Source organism: Eschscholzia californica, unplaced genomic scaffold (assembly GCF_041429995.1).
Source record: "Eschscholzia californica isolate CP2 unplaced genomic scaffold, dmEscCali1.0.p SCAF_3, whole genome shotgun sequence".
In the NCBI taxonomy this organism is placed as follows: Eukaryota; Viridiplantae; Streptophyta; class Magnoliopsida; order Ranunculales; family Papaveraceae; genus Eschscholzia; species Eschscholzia californica.
Genome location: NW_028238420.1, coordinates 1,120,075 through 1,140,927, shown reverse-complemented (window position 1 = coordinate 1,140,927; position 20,853 = coordinate 1,120,075). Strand labels below are relative to the sequence as shown.

The window sequence follows — 20,853 nt, the reverse complement described above, 5'->3', positions numbered from 1 at the left end:
GGCTCTCATTTACCCCCAAAATTTGGATCTCTCACTCATTTTTTGAATAAGTTATGTGATAAATGAAGCTGGTTGAGAAAAGGACCAAACCCTTACTTGAATCCAAAAAGTATCTATCTGAATGTTGGAATCCCAACGGAAGAAACTCCAAAGGTGATCGATTATCATGATTCAAAAAGAAATTGGTGTCATCCTCATTATCTTTCAGTAATATAATTGAACGCCTACCATTATCGCATACCACGTCAGAAAAGAACATCAATGGAGTCTTAATTTTGTAGTAGGTCTTCAAGAAAGATGAATTAAAATAACAAAGAGATTTAACTCAAAATAGATTATTGACTCTAATGGATTTAACTCAATATATATATATATATATATATATATATATATATATATATATATATATATATATCCATGGACTAACTCAATGGAACTTTTTCAACAAAAGAAAAACTCAATGGAACTGATTCAAAGTGGAGTAGGCCATGAAGGTAGCATAAACGGTAAGAACCTAGTTACTCTATCAGTTCTGTATGGATGACCAAAACGGCTTAGTTCTTTCATTCTTCTTGTTTTGATGTTGCACGAGAAATGTTTTACGCCTGCCCATATGAACAGAAAATCTAGATTCATTGGGTTGATACCTACCTAGAATCTCTAGCGGTAGTTCGCACCTGTGTTGATTAGTCCAAGCAACTTCGTGTCATAAAATATCGCTTGTTTTAATCTTGTGAATGAGTCTCAATTTCCATTGTGTATGAGGATTATAGAAGTCTTGATCAAGTACCTAAACACCAAAAAACCCAACTCTGTCATGTTTATTTTACAATAGTAGATTGATTCCTCTGACTCCGCGAGATATCGGTAAGAATAGTTGTGCTCCTCTTCGACTGGCAAACCGATCAATCTGCATTCGTCTCTGTTTTCAAACGCCTTGTTACTTTCGTTCCGGTAATTAAGATTATACGCTAATATTTTATTTCCTCCAACAAACCAATATAAGATCCCATTATAATTAACTATTCTGTTCAAGTAGAGTAGGAAAGTTAATCCTTTTCCATTAGGACATATCACATTCAAGGCCTCCCATTTCTCTATCTCAGAATAGAAAATTTCAATTGTGAAGTTTTTGGATTCCCTTTTTGTTAAAGGTATTCTAACAATAAAGAAATTTGCTCCTGCACCTTCCTTCTTCTTTATACTCTTAGATGATGATGATAATAATGGTGTAACAAGTGATGATGATAATATTTTATATCCTTTATCAACTTGCCTGTAGATAGTACTGGCGATTGTGAACTAAGATGGTTGTTGAACAAAATCGACGAACTACTCTAAGATTGTATTTTTCATCTTTTTAATATAAAAGTTAATGTCTTTCTACACATTATTTTTGGGGAGTAAATCAAATAGAATTTTGTTTTGTTTTTTGTAAGTACAAACTATCAAGTTTCAACAAAAAAAAAAAGTACAAACTATCACTTTCAACAACAATAAAAAGTAGAAACTATCTAAAAATGTTAAAAATTTGTAATATATTATTGTTACGATGAAAAACAAAATGTATTCCGTATACTATGTTTATAAACGCTCACTTCATGGAGTCAAATCAGAGCTTTGTCGGCCATGTATGTAGCACAAATGATGACATATAGCTCCTAATTCCGATATATTTTGGGGTCCGGAGCACTTTAAGTGTTTCCGTTTTAATATTATAAGACAAAATGTGGTAATAAAAACAGTTACGAATGAATAGAACATTTGGATCGACTGGGTTGATACCTATAACCTCTAGCCGCTTTTGTGTATCTAGTGTTCTAGATTTGTGAACGAGACGCCACTCTTGCTCAACTAATACCCAAACACTCACCTGACTCATCTTGATTTGGCAATAATATATTGACCCATCTGACTCCTCAAGATATCGATCATCGTCAATTGTTTCCTCAGGCAAACTAATCAACTTGCATTGATCGCCACTTTCACCAATTGTGGCACTACCATTGAGATTATATGCTAACAATTTGTTTCCTCCTACAAACCAATATAAGATCCCATTGCAGTTAACTACTCTGTTCCTGAGAGGTGGTCTGAAAGTTAGTAGTTCTGGACATGAAACACTGAAGGCCTTCCATTCACTTAACTCTGAGTAAAAGATTTCTATGGTGAATTCTGTGACTGACTTTGTTTCATAAGGTACCCTCACCAACATGAAATTTCCTGCAATTTTCTTCTTCTTTCTGCTACTCTTAGACGATGATAATAGCAATGGTGGAACAAGGGATGTGTTTGAAGGTTTGGAGATAAAGCCAATTAAGACATCTGGGTGTCGGAATTGTGGTTTTTTTCTTTCGAGCGAGACCCGCTTTCGGGTAAGTGGATTACCAACAAAATAAGTTACCTGATAAGTTAATGCATTTGAAAAAAGAACCAAACCATTACTTGAACTCAAAAAATATCTATTTGACTCTTGTGTTCCCATTGGAAGAAACTCGAAAGGAGAACGATTGTCATGATTCAATATTAACCTGGAGTCATCCTGATTATCTTCGAGTAATTTAATTGAATGCTTATAATTATAGCATGCAACATTAGAAAAGAACTTCAATGGAGTCTTAATTCTGTAGTAGGTCTTCAAGAAAGATGAATTAGAGAGTAGAGAAAACCATTGTTTGGAGACACACTTGTTCTTATATATTGATTCTAATGGGAGAAGCAGGAAGATCTTGAACCAGATTTCCTCGGGTAAATAGAATTCTTCTTGCCTGTAATAATAATCTCTTCTTGTGGTGGTGTGTTTTTTGGTATATGATTGAAAGTCATAGTTGTTGTTGTTGTAATTACTAGTATTACTAATGATGCTCATATTGCTGCTCTCTTCCATGAATATGAATGGGAAAAAAATTGTACAAATTTTGAGTGAGTTTCAGTCGAGATTACTACCACCCTCCCTATTTTATAGATTTGGGATTGTCCAATTTTATAGAAGATTCTAAATATTTTGATCAGATTTCATGTAGATTTAGGACTTTGTAGGAGCTTCTAAATCGTCTTCAATCCACTGACATTCAAGCCATTGAACTGGTTGAAGAAGCGGTTCTTAGAGAAATCCGAAGAACGGGAACTGATTTATGGTAACAGGTATACCGCCAACCAGAATAGTCTCAGTTTGCACTTCTCCAATGGGGGAGGAGGAAACACAACTCTTTTTTTTTCTTTTTGTTGAAGGGAAACACAACTCTTTTAATAATGCAACTTACTTTTCCTTTTTGTTGTTTCTAATTTTTGTATTTGAGGCTCTTTTGTGATGTGATAACTCAATGAGTTGTGTTATGGAAAAACTGAATATATGGGCTTACCCCCCAGGATGGTCATAGCCTCATAGGGTCTTTATATATCCTTTAGGGTCTAAGACGTCTTAATTGCTGGTTTCGTGTTTATCCAAATTCACAATGTATTGTATATTAATCATGATGTTTCAATGTCATTAAAAAGTATTAGCTTTTGGAGTCTATTCTCAAAAAAACAAAAAGAAAAAAAAAATATATGATTAGTAAGAACACAAGGACTCTAATTGAAATTTCAATTCACCCAAATGACCCCTTAAAGATGAATAAGATTGACTAATGTACATCTCAAAAAGAAAGTTGATCATCTTTTGGGGATCATTTTAAGTGAGTTGGTCACCTTTTGGGAGGTCAAACTAAATAATCCTGTTTTTAATCGCTGCTATATTATAGACCCCACTAACCTCCTTTAGAGGTTGGGGATTATTCAAATTTGGAATTTCTAAATATTTTAATCAATTTAGTATAGAGTTGGGAATGAATAATAGTAGTATTTCTTATGGGTGAATAATAGAAGTATACTTCACAGTAATAATCTCTTCTTATGGCTTTCTTTCGTACATGATCCAAACCCACGGTTGTAATTACTTATTCACGTAAACTTAATTATTTTTTATCAGATTTACTTTTAGATTTAGGAAGTTGACCTTTGGTGGACGTTTTCCATTCCCCTCTACCAGTGGTATAAGAGTTTCTTATTCTTTATATTTCTTAATGTAAATTTAGGGAATTATTAAGATTTTAGACTAGATTCTCCCACCATCTTCTTAGGAACAAGTCCATTTAATATTGGCTTTATTTCAATTTGTTCTCGAATTTATGACCAATCGGAAAATTTTGGCTCATATTTATCCAATATTATTTTTTTTTTATTTATGTTCTCTTGGATATACTTATTGCAATCTAGACATCTAGTCTTCTCATTTTCTTCTCATCGAGAACAGTCACCGGCGACAACCGCCGGTCGGTCGTGAGATATACCGTAAGTGTTGCCTTCTTGTCCACTCATTTTCTCCTCATGGGGAACCACTCACTGACTATGGCCCCTAGTCGACCATTAACTTACGTCTATTATTAAAAATTGTGTTTTTCTTTTCTATTCTCCCTACTTTCTCTACCCTCTCTATTTCTTTCCGTCAAAAATTATATTGAAAACCTATAGGAGCTTTAGAAAAAGGGGGACTCTCCCAATAATCTAAAAAAGAGATACAGATACAACGTGGTGTAGACTTTCACTGGCCCTTCAACATGTGAAGGAACCACGACTAGCAAAAACATCAATCGAGGTAACCGTGCTAAAGAAAAGAAAAATAAACACAAAGTATGCAACTGCAAACATATCAAGGTGACATGAAAACCTCCATTTGATTTCAACGAATTTAAGAGACTTCGACCCGACAATAGATCTGGGGATTTATATAGTAAAGATCCTTATTGACAAGATGTTTCAAACTACCCCACTCATTTAGGATCTGTGAAAATATAAATACCTCGATAATAGTCACTCTTGGATGAAGCCGAGAGAGAGACTTGATGAGTGTTCGGGTATAACCGAGTACACACTCGAAGATGTCGAGTGGGAAGAAGATGGTGATCACACTCGGTGAAGCCGAGTGGGAGAATAAGAAGATGAATGTTCTCGGTTTGATCCAAGAGAGAGAGAGAAGTTATTAGTGGTTTTGGTAAAATACCTTTTTATTATTCACAATAACTTGATTGTACAATTATGTATGGTTATGTATATATAGGATACAAAAGAGGAAATTGAAAACAACTAAACTCTACAATAGTTATCTAAATATAATCCTAACTACTAAGGAATCCTAGTTGTAATAGGATTCCTATGGGACCAAGTCTACTCGGTTTGGCCGAGTGGAGTGGACCTTCCAACACTCCCCCTCAAGTTAGAGCGGGAATGCAAGTAACGCCTAACTTGCCAATTATGTTCTTGAACGGTTCTGCACCAAGTGGTTTTGTGAAGATGTCCGCTAACTGATTTTCTGTACTGGTGAAGCGTGTGGCAATGACATTGTCTTTGATCTTTTCACGAACGATGTGGCAATCTATCTCGATGTGTTTTGTTCGTTCGTGGAAGACGGGATTATCAGCAATGTGGAGAGTGGCCCGATTGTCACAGTAAACTGTCATCGGGTCGGAGTGGTCGATTCCAAAATCAAGTAGTAAATACTTGAGCCATTGTAGTTCGCATGTGAGAATGGCTAACGCTCGATATTCTGCTTCAGCCGAAGATTTGGCAACTGTGGGTTGCTTCTTTGATTTCCAAGAGAGAGGGCTGGACCCTAACATTGTGAAGTATCCAGTAGTTGATCTACGGGTTGAAGGGCAGCCTGCCCAATCCGAATCACAGTATCCTGTAATATGGAGTGAGCTGTCTGCAGATAAGAAAACTCCTTTATCAAGGGTACCTTTCAAGTATCGTAGTACGCGGTGAGCGGCGTCTAAGTGTACTTGGCTAGGTGTTTACATGAATTGACTGAGGTTATTTACGGCATAGGTGATATCTGGCCGTGTAACCGTTAGGTAAAGTAATCGCCCGATTAGGCGGCGGTAAACCGACGGGTCTGGCAAAGGTGTGCCGTCGGTGGGACTGAGACGGAGTTTCTGTTCCATGGGAAACTTGGAAGGACGTGCAGCGGTGAGTCCAGAATCTTTTAAAATATCAAGGGCATATTTCCGTTGACATAGGAAGATGCCTTGTGATGAGCGAGATACTTCGATTCCAAGGAAGTATTGTAAACGACCCAGATCTTTCAATGAGAAAGCAGTATTTAAGAATAATTTTAACTGGGAAATAGCTTTATCATTATTTCCTGTAATGATTATGTCGTCTACATAGACGAGAACGTAAATTTGAGTGGAGTGAGATCGAAAAGTAAAGAGAGAGTAGTCGCTTTTAGATTGCGAAAAACCCCGTTCGATGAGAACGGAGGAAAATTTGGAGAACCATTGACGGGAGGCTTGTTTAAGACCGTACAGAGATTTATGAAGCCGACAGACTTTAGACTCCCCCTGAGATGAAAAACCGGGGGGAAGTTTCATGTAAACTTCTTCATTCAGATCACCTTGAAGGAATGCATTGTTAACGTCCAATTGGTGGAGTGACCAGCCTTTAATGGCGGCAAGAGAGAGGAGAACACGAACAGTTACCAGTTTTGCCGCTGGGGCAAAAGTGTCACTGTAATCTATTCCCTCAATTTGGGTGTAGCCCTTGGCCACTAAACGGGCCTTGTAACGTTCGATTGAACCGTCAGATTTGAACTTGATTTTGTACACCCATTTGCAACCAATAGGTCTTTTGCCGGGTGGTAGGCTGGTGATAGTCCAGGTTTGATTTTCTTCCAAGGCGGAGATTTCTTTAGCCATAGCGTCTCTCCAATGTGAAGACTTCATTGCTTGAGTGAAAGAGCTAGGTTCGGTAGTAGATAGTACCGATGATAAAAATTGTTGATGAGATGTAGAAAACGAATTTATAGAGAAGTAGTTTTCAAGTGGATACTTGACTGTATTCGTGTTAGAACACACGTAATCGTTAAGATAGGATGGTGGGCGTCGTGACCGGGAAGGACGGCCGGAATCCGAAGCCCCATCGTCTGTTGACGAAACGGTATGAGAAGAACCGTCATGGACGGTGGTGTCGGCAGCAGCCGAAGAGGCCCCGGAATTGGGGTTGACAGGCGTGTCAACGGGGGTGTCTGAAGGCACCCCTGTATCGTTTAGTGGATCAGGGACTGATCCAGCAGAGGTGTCTGAAGGCACCTCTGTATCGGCATCACTGACCGGGATGGTAGGAACAGTAGGCACTTCGGTGTCATTACTACTGTTAGACGGTGAATTAATTGTTGCCGGAAAGGCAATGTCGTCGTCGTCGATTGATAGGAATGGTGTCGGACGAGGAGAATAGTTTGTCGCCGAAGGGGAGGAATCGGACATAGGAAATTGATTTTCAAAGAATGTGACGTCTCTAGAGACGAAAATCCTTTTTGTGGAGATATCGTAAATACGATATCCCTTTTGTCCACTTGGATAGCCAAGGAAGATGTCGGCGGAAGAGCGAGCATCCATCTTTGTTTTGACCAAAGGAATACGAGCAAAACAAAGGCATTCGAACACACGTAAGTGGGAAAGATTCGGAGGAGTACCCATGAGGACTTCATGTGGTGATTTTCCAAAAAGGATGGGTGTTGGTAATTTGTTAATGAGATAGACAGCGGTTAGAACGCATTCACCCCAAAAGGATAGAGGGAGGTGAGCTTGAAGGCGTAAAGAACGAGCCACCTCAAGAATGTGGCGATGTTTTCGTTCGACAACCCCGTTTTGTTGGGGTGTGTGAGTACAACTACGTTGGTGGGTAATCCCTTTATTAAGAAACCAACTTTGTAGTGAATTATTCATGAATTCGGATTCATTGTCGGATCGAATTGTTTTAATTTTGCAATCGAATTGCGTATGAACGTAATTAAAAAAATTCTTAATTAACGTATTTGAGTCCGATTTTGAACTCATGAGAAATATCCAAGTACAACGAGAAAAATCGTCGACAAGGGTTAAGAAATAACGACACCCGGAGGTGGAGGGAACCGGAAAGGGACCCCATAAATCTACATGTACTAACTCAAATATATGAGAGGAGGAAGTAGTACTAGTAGGAAAAGGTAATCGACATTGTTTTGAAAGTGGACATACTTCGCACGATACTTTATTCGATAAAAAATTAAAATTCAAACATGGAAGCTTAGAATTAAAGTATTGAAAACGGGAAAAAGAAGGATGGCCTAAACGTTTATGCCATAAAACAAAAGACTCATGACTAGAACTATCTCGAACTAAACTTGAAACCGAAAGGATGGGATGCTCCGTGCGAAGGAAGTAAAGGTCGTCATGAAGACTACCATGCCCAATCTTTATCCTCGTTGTTCGGTCCTGAAAAAGACATAAGTCATTATCAAACAAGACGGTACAACCAAGGGATTTAGAAACTTGAGATATAGATATGAGATTAAATTGAAAAGATGGAATATGAAGCACATCTTGTAAATAAAATCTATTGGAAAAATAGACAGAACCAATATGGTGCACCTTAACCCGTGAACCGTCGGGTAATCGAACGTATAGGTCGGGAGGTGCAAGGGAATATGAAGAAAAACGAGAGAGAGCCGAACATATATGTTTAGCGGCTCCGGAATCAATAACCCAAGGAGGATGAAAAGAAGAAGTATACTTACCGGTGAGATTAACGAGTGGATCTTTGTTGAGACGGAGAGAGGTTGTGGGCAGTTTGTGTTGATCTAATAATGCCAAAACCGATTGATATTGTTCCGGGGTGAGAGATGTTGTTGTAGGCACCCCCGGTCCAACTTGGTCCGTGACCGAAGCAGCCACCGGCTCTTGCCGAGCTCGGGTCCGGTTCCTTTGACCGTAATTAGGCGGGTATCCATGGATTTTGAAGCACGTGGAAACGTCATGTCCATGGATCCTGCAGTTGTCACAATATGGTCGTGGTCGCTTGGTTCTTTGTTTATCCGATCCATCAACACGATTGTGATTGTATGAGTTTGAACCAACGGCAAGGGCAGCAGTATTTGAGTCAATATTCATGGGAGTAACAAGGTTTTGTTGAACTTCTTCCTGTTTGATAAGTGAGTGGATACGAAGAATAGATGGGAAGGGTTCGATCAACAAAATTTGACTCCGAATAGAGAAGAATCTATCGTTGAGACCTTGAAGAAATTCCATAGCTCTATCTTGGTTGGTTCTTTCAATCAAGGAACGAGCATGGCCACATATACAAGGTTCAGTTATTAACAAGGAATTGAGTTCATCTTGAAGAGCCTTGAGATTCGTGAAACATGTAGAAACATCCGAATTCTCTTGTTTGAGACAAGAAATAGCTCTCTTTAATTGAAAGATTTTAGGAGCATTGGTTTGATGGAATCGATCAAAAAGATTTTTCCAAATATCGGAGGCGGTTTCATCATATAAGATGGATGATCGAAGAGGTGGATCAACCGAATTGATTAGCCAACTAGAAACGAGATCGTTACATCGTCCCCATTGAACTAGTTCATTAGGATCGGTGGGTGGTTCGATACTTCCATCAACGAATCCTAATTTGCCTTTAGCTCGTAAGGCTTTTGTCATTCCTCGTGACCATGAGGAGTAGTTATCACCGGTTAGAAGTGGTGTGATGACAATGGTGGTTGGAGAATCCGAATGATGAACATCAAACGGGCCACCATTAGAAGTATAATGAACTTGAGTAGTTTCCGAAGTTGTTTCGGGAGTAGTCATGGTTTTTAAAAAAAATTAGCTCTTATACCATGTAAAAATATAAATACCTCGATAATAGTCACTCTTGGATGAAGCCGAGAGAGAGACTTGATGAGTGTTCGGTTATAACCGAGTACACACTCGAAGATGTCGAGTGGGAAGAAGATGATGATCACACTCGGTGAAGCCGAGTGGGAGAAGAAGAAGATGAATGTTCTCGGTTTGATCCAAGATAGAGAGAGAGAAGTTATTAGTGGTTTTGGTAAAATACCTTTTTATTATTCACAATAACTTGATTGTACAATTATGTATGGTTATGTATATATAGGATACAAAAGAGGAAATTGAAAACAACTAAACTCTATAATAGTTATCTAAATATAATCCTAACTACTAAGGAATCCTAGTTGTAATAGGATTCATATGGGACCAAGTCCACTCGGTTTGGCCGAGTGGAGTGGACCTTCCAACAGGATCTTTCCCTGATACTATTTCTTATAAAACTTCACGGAGAAACAGGCCCACAAAACATTAGGGGTGGCTATTTGGTCCGAACAGGTGTGTTTTTACCCGAACCCGCCCTTAATGGAACGGGTTTTACCGCCCCGTTTATTAAATGGGTTGGTAATGGTATGAAGATAAAACCATTTACCGGATTCGGGGCGGGTTTGGAATTAGGTAGTAAAACCCGCTCCGCCCCGATTAAATATGTTATTTATTATATATACAATAGGTTTCTAAAACTTTTTATCTTATATCATCAATTTAACTATTTTATATTATGTAATAAGTTGTAGTGTTTATAGTTAATAAAACCGAACGGTTATAAAAGTTTGTTTATAATATCTATATTTTTTTATAGGTAATGGTTAAGTAATTTTTAATCGGGGCCGTATGGTAATTGAATACCCACCCCGATTAACTATTGGGGCGGGAACGGTAAAACTCGTTTACAAGCGGGGCGGACTTGGGAAAGAGGTAACCCGTCCCAAGCCCGCCCCGTTGACATCCTTACAAAACATGAATCTCATTTGAGATCTTTCCCGATAGTATTTCATATTAACAATCTATGCGATATAGGTAGGAAGAAACGAAATAGAACTTCCAAGTACTGAAGGTATAACACTTTATAGGTAGAATTAGATTGTGAATATATTTTCTTTTTTGAATTGTCAGCGTGCCTCGAATTCTTGACCTCTGAAATGGAAGACTGGACCTCTTTCTTTTATACTAAGACTATTAACTTTAGGTGTTATTATCTTCACAAAGTTAAGACTCTTAATCTTTGTGCAAGTATTCATGGGTTGTGAATACTTGCACAAAGATAAAGACCCTTAACCTTATCCGTAGTCAAATGAGTTCTAGCCTCCTTTTTATACTAAGGTGAACACATGTTTGCTTTAAAGCTTTGGATAAAGATATAGGAATCATATGATCTTATACAACTATATATCTTGGTTTATTACAGCAAAATCTCGTTCACGAAAGTTAGAATAAGTGAAGCAAATATTATTCTCCACACCTTGTATTGGGCAGAAAGCCTCAACCTCCATCAATTCATCATTGAAGGAGATAACCAGAATCTAATGTGATACTAGCAAAACACGTCATCAGATTTCAGGTGTTTACAGATTGTACCAGATTCGGATGTGGGTAATGATGGGCTTCGAGCTTTCGAAACAAATAAACGTCTTACGACAAATAACAAAAGGACGTCGTCTGAAAAAAAACAAATGGACGTCTTATGACAAAAAATAAGATAACTATCACCTCTCCCCTTCTTAGATATTTATTTTGTTTTTGATATTTGCAAACTTAATATAGTATACAAACTCTTTAAACTTTCAACAACAAAAATTCTTTAAATAGTACAACTAACCAGCAGTGGAAGCAGTTTGTCATCAAGATTTATCCTATGTAATTTAGGCTACAAATAACGTAGTAATTTGTTGTGCTTTAGGCCTCTTTGTTGTTGGGCTTTAGGCCTCTTTAATTCTTGGTTTAAATTAGGCGGTTATCGTGCTTATTACATCTTCTGATCTTCATGATGCCTCAATGTCTTGTAACAACTAACGTATATCGTTTTTTGTTGAGACTAACGTATATCGTAGTCGAATTCTCAGGAAAAAAAAAACAAGCACCGGAAGACACTTTATATGGGCACCCAACATTTTTTTTTTTTTGGAATCAAACTAAATTAATAGGCCAAAAGGCTAATGAGAATTACATTATGAAGTTGAAAATCAAAAGACACTTTATATGGACGCCCAACATTATTTTTTTTTTGGAATCAAACTAAATTAATAGGCGAAACTAATGAGAATTACATCATGAAGTTGAAAATCAAAAGACACAAACCAAAACAGACAAACAAGTCAAGTTAAGCCCACTTGGGGTGTTGCTGCCTGATCTAACTGGTGGGCTACTTTTCTGGTGCAGTCACCACTAACCATTGTGGGTAGTTTTATAACCGTTGCTTCTTCCACCTTCTTCTCTTCTCGCTGTCAACCGTCGGCGTGCAGATCTCCGGTCGGCGTGCAGATCTCCGGTCGGCGTGCAGATCTCCGGTCTGCGCCTCTTCTTGTTTAGCGGGATTCAACTTGAGTCTTCTACTACAAATTGTTATAATGTGTCCTAAAAAACCACAACGTCTATAGTTTACGGATTGAACTTCTTGAGATGAACTTTGGACTGTGACTGATTCCGGTACATCAGTGGAGAGAGTTATAAGTTGTTGAAGAAACTCTCAATGGTTGTCCATGATCAAACACCCGATCCTGCCTGAATACGAAAACAACAAAAGGATCCTAAAGATCAACATAAACATGTCGTAAAGATCAACAAAGAAAATAACCTTTATTTAGAAACGAAGAAAGGAATCCGGCGAAGGAAAGACTCTTCACCGGAGAAACAATGAAATTTTCTGGAAGGTTTACTCTGGACAAGCGGTTATGGAGAGAGAGGGCGCCCGGCATTCTTGCTTGCCTCTCTTCCAAGCGAAATAGTGAGAATCTCCAGATTATAACTGTATAGGGGCGCCAGCGATAAAAATCGGGGGCATATATAAGAAACACCCACAAACATGTAAGCCGTACGCGTGATTTAGGGGGGGGTAGTGGAGCAAGACTTTCGCGGACTCTTGAGAGTCCGCGAAAGTCTGAGGCATTCAAATCCAGACATTTGAGAGTCCACGAAAGTCTGAGGCATTCAAATCCAGACATTTGAGAGTCCACGAAAGTCTGAGGCATTCAAATCCAGACATTTGAGAGTCTATGAAAGTCCGAGGCATTCGATTGTAGACAAAATATGTCCCAGACTTTGGTGGACTTCATAGTTTGATGAATTTGTGAAGGATTTGGGACAAATTTGGAAGCCAAAATGTCTTTCAAAAAACAAGAGACATTTGAAGTCCATCATGTGATCAAACAACAATAATAATATTAAAATAATAAATGTCTACCAAATATCCATCAATGTCCACAAATATTCACAGATGTTTACGAAAGTCGAAAAATATATTTTTGAAATGTTAGTATAAATATATTATTTCATGTGATTAAACAATAATAATAATATTAAAATAATAAATGTCTACCAAATGTCCATCAATGTCCACAAATATTCACAGATGTCTACGAAAGTCGAAAAATATATTTTTGAAATGTTAGTATAAACATATTATTTCATGTGATTAAACAATAATAATAATATTAAAATAGTAAATGTCTACCAAATGTCCATCAATGTCCACAATATTTACAAATGTCTACGAAAGTCGAAAAATATATTTTTGAAATGTTAGTATAAATATATTATTTCATGTGATTAAACAATAATAATAATATTAAAATAATAAATGTCTACCAAATGTCCATCAATGTCCATAAATATTCACAGATGTCTACAAAAGTCGAAAAATATATTTTTGATTAGCACAAATATAATATGCATTACACATTTTGTCAATGGACTCAAGATTAAAATGTCCCCAGGACATTTTGTCTATGGATCAAATGTCTTGAAATGTCTATAAAGACATTTTGTCTACAAACTCTCAATGTCTTGAAAATGTCTATGAACACATGTTGTCTATAATAACTCATCCGAAATGTCTTGAAATGTCTTGAAATGTCTACGGGACATTTTGTCTATGAAAGTCTGTGAAAGTCCCGCTCCACTACCCCCCTTAGTGTGTTCAGAGTGTACTGACATTTTCTGAAATTTACAAAACACGTGACTGCGGCTATCACACATTTAAGAGCCTTTTACACACACACACGGAATCAATGGGGTTAGTTCAACCAAACAAAAAAAAATCAATGGGGTTATAAGGGGTATTTTGTTCTTATTTTATAAGAAGACAAAATTGGGCATAAGTCCAAAAAACGGCACCTGAAATGGTGAAAACCCCTCACCATCTCCACTCCAATCGTGTGATTGAATTTAGGTGGAACAATTCAAATTCAAGTTTTGATGACAAAAGTTGGTTTTTTTTTTAAATTAAAATATAAATCGAGTACACTTACATGGTAGCTGGTCCCAAATGTACAATATACAGTGTCACTTTGCAAATGCAAATTTCAACTTGAAATATTGATATTGTTTTGCAAGAAAAACATGTCAACTTTTCATATAAACTTACAATACAAATTGCGACGGTTGGGGTTTTCAGGCATCATATAAAGTCTCTAAGACATCCAAGTTTGGATGAAAATTTTGGGTGACCCCACTCATCCTCCTCCTTTCATTCTGATAAGGGTCATCGACAGACTGTCATCGTTAGAATCCTTGGTTTTTGTTTTTTTTAATAGTTTTTTTGTCCTCCCACCACCAGCTCTGACCACCTCGGTCATTTCTCCGTTTCTTATTTTTTTCTCCTCTCTTTTTTCCTCTCTCTCTCCACCCCCTCTCTCTCAAAGTATAAGGCAGGTTTTCTTCGTCGAAACCCCTTTCACATGAGACGAAACTGAAATTTTCTTCGCAAGTTTTGTAACCTCCAATCAAGGATTTCATGGTCTATCTACCAGAAGATGTATGTCGGTTGACTAGGAACCATCTAATGACCGATCAGCCACAAAACCTTCGATCGAGGGGGGTTACATCGAAAAACCTTACTTGGGGGTTTTTAAGGTTTCACATTTGTCTTAGACGAGAGGGGCTTCAACAAAAGAAACTATTTCCTTTGTCGGAAATCCACCATTATAACAATGATAAAATACGTAAAAGTAACGATGGCAGTCCGTCGACGACTTTCTGTGATGTAGATTGTTGCGGAAGCGTAAAAGTAATGGAATCTACCATTATAACAATGATAAAATATGTAAATAAACTGATAAAGTAAAGAACAAAACGATAAACCTAATTAATAATAAACTCGATTGATAATATTCTCTGATCTGAATGACCAAGACAAACTGGACTTCCTTTTATAGGAACTAAGACACTTCTAGATAGACTCAAACTAGGATTCCTAAATATCAAAGATACTCAAACGTAGAAACTTCTAAACCTGAAACTCTCAAATCTAACCTTAATGGACTCGGCCGTGAGACCCAATGACTTGAACGTGAGGCCCATGATGATGGCCTCCATCATATTCCCCGTCCGAGAACGAACTTGCCCTCAAGTGAGACTTAACAATGCGATCCTTAATTCTCACTTTGCACGAAAGTTGGCGAAAATCTGAAGAAGACAACGATGGACCAAATCACTGACATAAATCTCATATTGCAAAGAATCTCGCAAAAACAAATGTAGGAAAGAAACTTCTAACAAATTGCCACATCTCTCGTCGTCTTTTAGTTTGATGAAGAAGACCACGAACACCACATAATTCACTATGGAAAAATTAACTATGAATTTCATCATCCACTTCATCACTTTCTCTGTTTCGCCCTTCTCAATAATAACTTGAATTATCTTCCCTCGTTGATCTTCGTGAAGTTTATAAACTCTAAGAAACCTAATATCGAACAGGTGATGGGCATCAACTTCTACACCTATGTTCATTGTTTCTTTGAGAAAAGAGACTCCTACAAGAGGGAGCATGAACTTCTTGGTACTAATGTCTCGTGAAGGAAAATCACTTTCGTCTTCTTCCTCGGTCATTAATAGAATTTTGTTCCGTTTGTCAAGAACTTCTTCAATATCATCGATCCCGGTGACCAAAGTAAAGTTGGAGAATTGTCTACTTGATTCAATCATTGTTTCAGCATATGACAAATATTCATCCAAGGGTAGAAAAACATACCTGAAGATACTTTTCAATGTCGTCCAATCGTCTATGAATTTTTTTCCTTCGCTAATGAGTCACCATTGCATTGCATTGAATTGTTCATAAATTCTTTCGGACACATGTTGTTCCATGACAAAAACCTTATTTTCGGCATGTACATCTTGATTTATGAACCAATCCTCCATCTGTTGAATCCAAAAATCTATATGGTATTGACCGTCGAAGAGAGGAATTTTGAAAACGTCATTAATTTTTTCTTGATCTTTTCGATCAACATAGAATTGTTTAGAATCTCGAAAGGGATCCCAACCTAAATGGGGAAAAAATTTCCAGCATTCAAGGAGAGATGTATCCATGAAAAAAAATTCATCTGTTCCTAGATTCTTCAGGCTCTGAATACCAGCTGATGTAGATTGTTGCGGAAGCGTAAAGGTAATGGAATCCACCATTATAACAATGATAAAATACGTAAATAAATTGATAAAATACATAAATAAATTGATAAAATACGTAAATAAACTGATAAAGTAAAGAACAAAACGATAACCCTGATTAATAATAAACTCGATTGATAATATTCTCTGATCTGAATGACCAAGACAAACTGGACTTCCTTTTATAGGAACTAAGACACTTCTAGATAGACTCAAACTAGGATTCCTAAATATCAAAGATACTAAAACATGGAAACTTCTAAACCTGAAACTCTCAAATCTAACCCTAATGGACTCGGCCGTGAGGCCCAATGACTTGAACGTGAGGCCCATTATGATGGCCTCCATCATTCTGTTTGCGTGAAAGAATAAGAGGTGATGGAGGCATTTATATTTTTTCCTCCCAAACTTCCACATCTTTCTACTGTGACTTGTTGTCCCTGTAAAGGCCTCAGAGCTTACTGAGGATGTTCCAAATAGCGACCATTGCAATTTGTGTAACACATGAATCTTGGATAAAACAATCGTATTTTGTACTAAAGCGAGATAAATTACGCTGACAGAAAAGTAACATGACAGTGTTGCTATTAACCTGAATTTTGGATTTGTTCTTTTTACGTTGGATTCTGATACATGAAAAAGTACAACTGCAATCATTTAACGACTTAACAATATTGTTCTATCTGTAAACGTGTATGCGAGCAAGAGAAAAATAAATTAACGACCTATCGACGTAACTGCGTAATACGTAAAAGATTACAAGTGAAACTTAACGGTATTCCTTTGTCGACGTGTATGTTAACAAGACAACAACAAATTAACGACCTATCGTCGTAATAAGCGCATAAAACAATAACAAAATTTATTATCCAAACTGGAACTAACGTCTCTCCAATAATAAGGGATGTTGGACCTGAAGTCTCATTCCGTGCATAAGCGGCACACCTTAAAGATAATATTGACCGAAAGTTGATTGACATCCTTCTTTACACGCCAAAATTAAATGTCTGAGAGCAAAAATTTCCACACGAATACATCCACTAAAAAGACAAAATCGACAGAATCGAAATGGAACTTATATGGAATCAACAACAATCTTCATTTTCGAATCAACTATCTCTCTGGTCAACTTTTTACCAGACTCGGTTGATTTTCGTTCCATTTTGATCTAGTTGATTGTTACATCATTTATTTTATTTTATTTTTTTTATTTTAAAACTTTTTAATAAGCACAATCTATGGGATTTCCGTTAAAAATAGAAAAAATTTATAACCTATATCAGAATAGGTTAGAAATCCATAATTTTTGTTAATCTCCTTTTTTTTGCGTTCACACCCACTCTCTCAACACAAGCAACTTGTTAGAAATCCTAGAGGATCATCACAATGTGTCCATTTAGGTATTAAACTGAGTCAGTTCTTCTTCTTTTGGAGAAAAAGTTAAAAAAATTCAAAATCATTAAGATTTGCTTGAAAAGATTCGATTTTTATGGAGTCTCAAGCAAGCTTTTCACTTGAAAATTTTCAAATCCCCCGCCCTCTCTCTCTTTCTCTCTCTAAATCTCAGCCTCTCTTATCTCTATAAATTCCATCCTAATTATCCCATTTCTTCAATCCACCGCCTCCCCTCAACACAAACCCTAAACCCCAATTCCCCCCTTTTCTTCTCTTTCTCTCTCTCTCTCTAGAATCATCAATCATGCCTGCAATTCCAGATGAACCGATTCTCACCCCAAACCCAGATCGTTTCTGTATGTTCCCAATTCAATACCCTCAAATTTGGGAAATGTATAAGAAAGCCGAAGCTTCATTTTGGACAGCAGAAGAAGTTGATCTTTCACAAGATCAACGTCAATGGGAAGCCCTAACTAATGACGAACGTCACTTCATCACTCATGTCCTTGCTTTCTTCGCTGCTTCAGACGGAATCGTCCTCGAAAATCTCGCCGGTCGTTTCATGAAAGAAGTTCAAATCTCTGAAGCTAGGGCTTTTTATGGTTTCCAAATCGCAATCGAAAACATTCATTCAGAAATGTACAGTCTATTGCTTGAAACTTATATCAAAGATTCATCTGAAAAGAGTCGATTGTTTAAAGCAATCGAAACGATTCCTTGTGTTGCTAAAAAAGCAGATTGGGCACTGAAATGGATCGATGGTTCTGAATCGTTTGCTGAACGAGTCATTGCTTTTGCTTGTGTTGAAGGTATCTTCTTCTCCGGTTCATTCTGTGCTATTTTCTGGTTGAAAAAACGAGGGTTAATGCCTGGTTTAACATTCTCCAATGAATTAATTTCTCGAGATGAGGGTTTACACTGTGATTTTGCTTGTTTACTATATGGGTTATTGAAGAAGAAACTGAGTCAAGAACGAATTCAAGGAATCGTTGCTGACTCGGTCAAAATTGAGAAAGAGTTTGTTACCGATTCATTACCTTGTGCTTTAGTTGGAATGAACGGTGATCTGATGAGTCAATATATTGAATTTGTTGCTGATCGTTTACTTAATGCATTGGGATGTGAAAAGATCTATAATGTTCAGAATCCATTTGATTGGATGGACCTGATTTCTCTACAGGGTAAGACTAATTTCTTCGAAAAACGTGTCGGGGAGTATCAGAAAGCTTCTGTTATGTCAAGTTTGAATGCTGATGGTGGAGATAGTCATGTCTTTAAGTTAGATGAAGATTTCTAAATCTTCCTTGGGTTGTGTTTGTTTTTTCTCCTCTGAGGCCGAATCTGTTTTGTTTGAGTCTGATTTCAGAATGTTTGATTCTGTTTGAGTCAGACGAGTCAAATTGAGATGAGTTAGATTCGGACAATGAGAGAAAAGCAAAGACATGTTAGATATTATGGGAAATAAGTACTAAAGTAGATGGTGTAGTAGTGGATCATGTTTAGGGTTGTAAGTGTTGTGTTATCTTGTGGTTCATGGATCATTTGAGTGTTTGAATGGTAAATCAATATAAATTATAATGATGATCTATGAAATTTCATCTTATATTTATTTTTATTTTATGGTTGTTGTGAATATCTTTGGTCGGATCCAGCACCAAACATGATCCTAATTTTATAGAAATCTGAAACAATAAGCTTGATGCCACCATCCCGCACCTTATCATCGACTAAAACAACAAAACCCCCCAAATTCGACTCAATATTTTTTTCAATTTTGATCGAAGTCCTCTAAATCAAATCTATCATATCCCATCTCTTTAGTAATTAGAACCACATTAGGGAAATCTCGCTATTTTCATTTCAATTTTGTTAGTCGTGTGCTTTCGATTTTCTATTCTTTGATTTTGGAAAAGTTGCACATAATCGAACGACAAGGGAGGTTTGGGAAGTTTCAGAGAATGGGTATTGAAAGAGTGTTTTCCCATGTGCTTTGAGTAAGGAGAGAAAGGGTTCATAATGTTCCAAACAAAACAGTACCACCATTGGAGGGAGCTGATGAATCTGAATATCCTAATATTTTTTTTTTTTTTTTTTGAAAAGTTTGAATTAATATTAACGAAAGCGAGAGTTACAAAAGAATTGCGACGGAAAACAGTAAAAAGGGCCTTAGGAGGTATGCCGAGAATCAGATACCTCCCCCAATTACAAAAGGAGCAAACACCAGATAGTCTGCTCCCCCCACCGTCATAGGGAGGAGCAGCAAACAAAAACACAACCACAGAAGCTCCTAATGAAAACAAACAAAGGGACTTAACCCACACCAACTCTGTTCGCCTTAAACACCACAAGATAGGGACTGCCACCCTCGCCACCTGCCCATGAAAGCTCAGCGAGATGCTTAGAATAGCCTAATATCTTATTATGTTGAGTTTAGTTAATCCAAGTAACTCAAAGAAGAGAAGGCATCAGGAAGAAAATATCGTATTCGAGTAATAACCTCAATCAACATATTCATCAACTCTCTCCATGTTTCAAACTAATTATTAAGTAAGGTGTACAGTACTTTGAAATCCAAAAGTTATGGGTTCGATTCACAAGGGTGGACTTCGGAAAAAACAGAGGAGTTCAAATAAGAAAGTATGAAAAGGGATAAAATGAGAGTTCACAGACAGCTAAAATCTCGCTTTTAAAAAAATATTCCTGCTCTCTTTCTCTTCCCGACTGTTGTTGGTAGGGATTCCTCCCTCTCTTTGCAATTGAAGATCAGAAAGCTAAAATCTCACCAGATCTTGCGAGGTCACAGACATTCGTACAGTGGTGGTGTTTGTTGTGGTGGTCGTCGTGGTGTGGTCTGTGTTGGTTGTTGTGGGTGTGGTGTGTGGTGATTGTCGTAGTGTGGTTTGTGGTGGCGGCGGTGTGTCAACCAAAAATCATTTCAAGCAGCGGTGCTTCTCCCAAGTGCCATGATAAATCTTTAGGCCCTAAAATTTCAAGTAGTCCTCCAAATCTCACCAACAGTTTTATCAATTCCTCACACTTCCACACTCAGCAGTTTTAGGTCGTGGTGGCGGTGGTTTTCAGGTACGGTTGGTGGTGGGGTGTTGTGGAAGGGGTGTGGTCTTTGGTGGGTGACAAATAAGAGGCCTCTTTG

The 20,853-nt window shown here is 37.4% G+C and overlaps 2 protein-coding genes across 2 annotated transcripts; one reads left to right on the top strand and one right to left on the bottom strand.

The window, feature by feature from the left end:
• Positions 1 to 7,852: 7,852 nt before the first annotated feature.
• Positions 7,853 to 9,659, bottom strand: LOC147547494 (uncharacterized). Its single transcript, XM_086665606.1, has 2 exons — positions 8,594 to 9,659; positions 7,853 to 8,291 (listed from the first exon to the last, which is right to left on the bottom strand). Exons 1-2 carry the CDS (start codon positions 9,657 to 9,659, stop codon positions 8,257 to 8,259), a joined length of 1,101 nt encoding a protein of 366 aa, XP_086521732.1. The 3' UTR covers positions 7,853 to 8,256.
• Positions 9,660 to 17,599: 7,940 nt separating this feature from the next.
• On the top strand, positions 17,600 to 19,305 carry LOC147547493 (ribonucleoside-diphosphate reductase small chain-like). Its single transcript, XM_086668973.1, has one exon. It carries the CDS (start codon positions 18,007 to 18,009, stop codon positions 18,997 to 18,999), a length of 993 nt encoding a protein of 330 aa, XP_086525099.1. The 5' UTR covers positions 17,600 to 18,006; the 3' UTR covers positions 19,000 to 19,305.
• Positions 19,306 to 20,853: the final 1,548 nt, after the last annotated feature.

Excerpts from the sequence above, each read along its gene's own strand:
- LOC147547494 (XM_086665606.1), bottom strand. The coding sequence starts at position 9,659 with ATGACTACTCCCGAAACAACTTCGGAAACTACTCAAGTTCATTATACT. Across the intron at positions 8,292-8,593 it reads TCCACTCGTTAATCTCACCG|GACCGAACAACGAGGATAAA; the intron begins GTAAGTATACTT and ends TGTCTTTTTCAG.
- LOC147547493 (XM_086668973.1), top strand. The coding sequence starts at position 18,007 with ATGCCTGCAATTCCAGATGAACCGATTCTCACCCCAAACCCAGATCGT.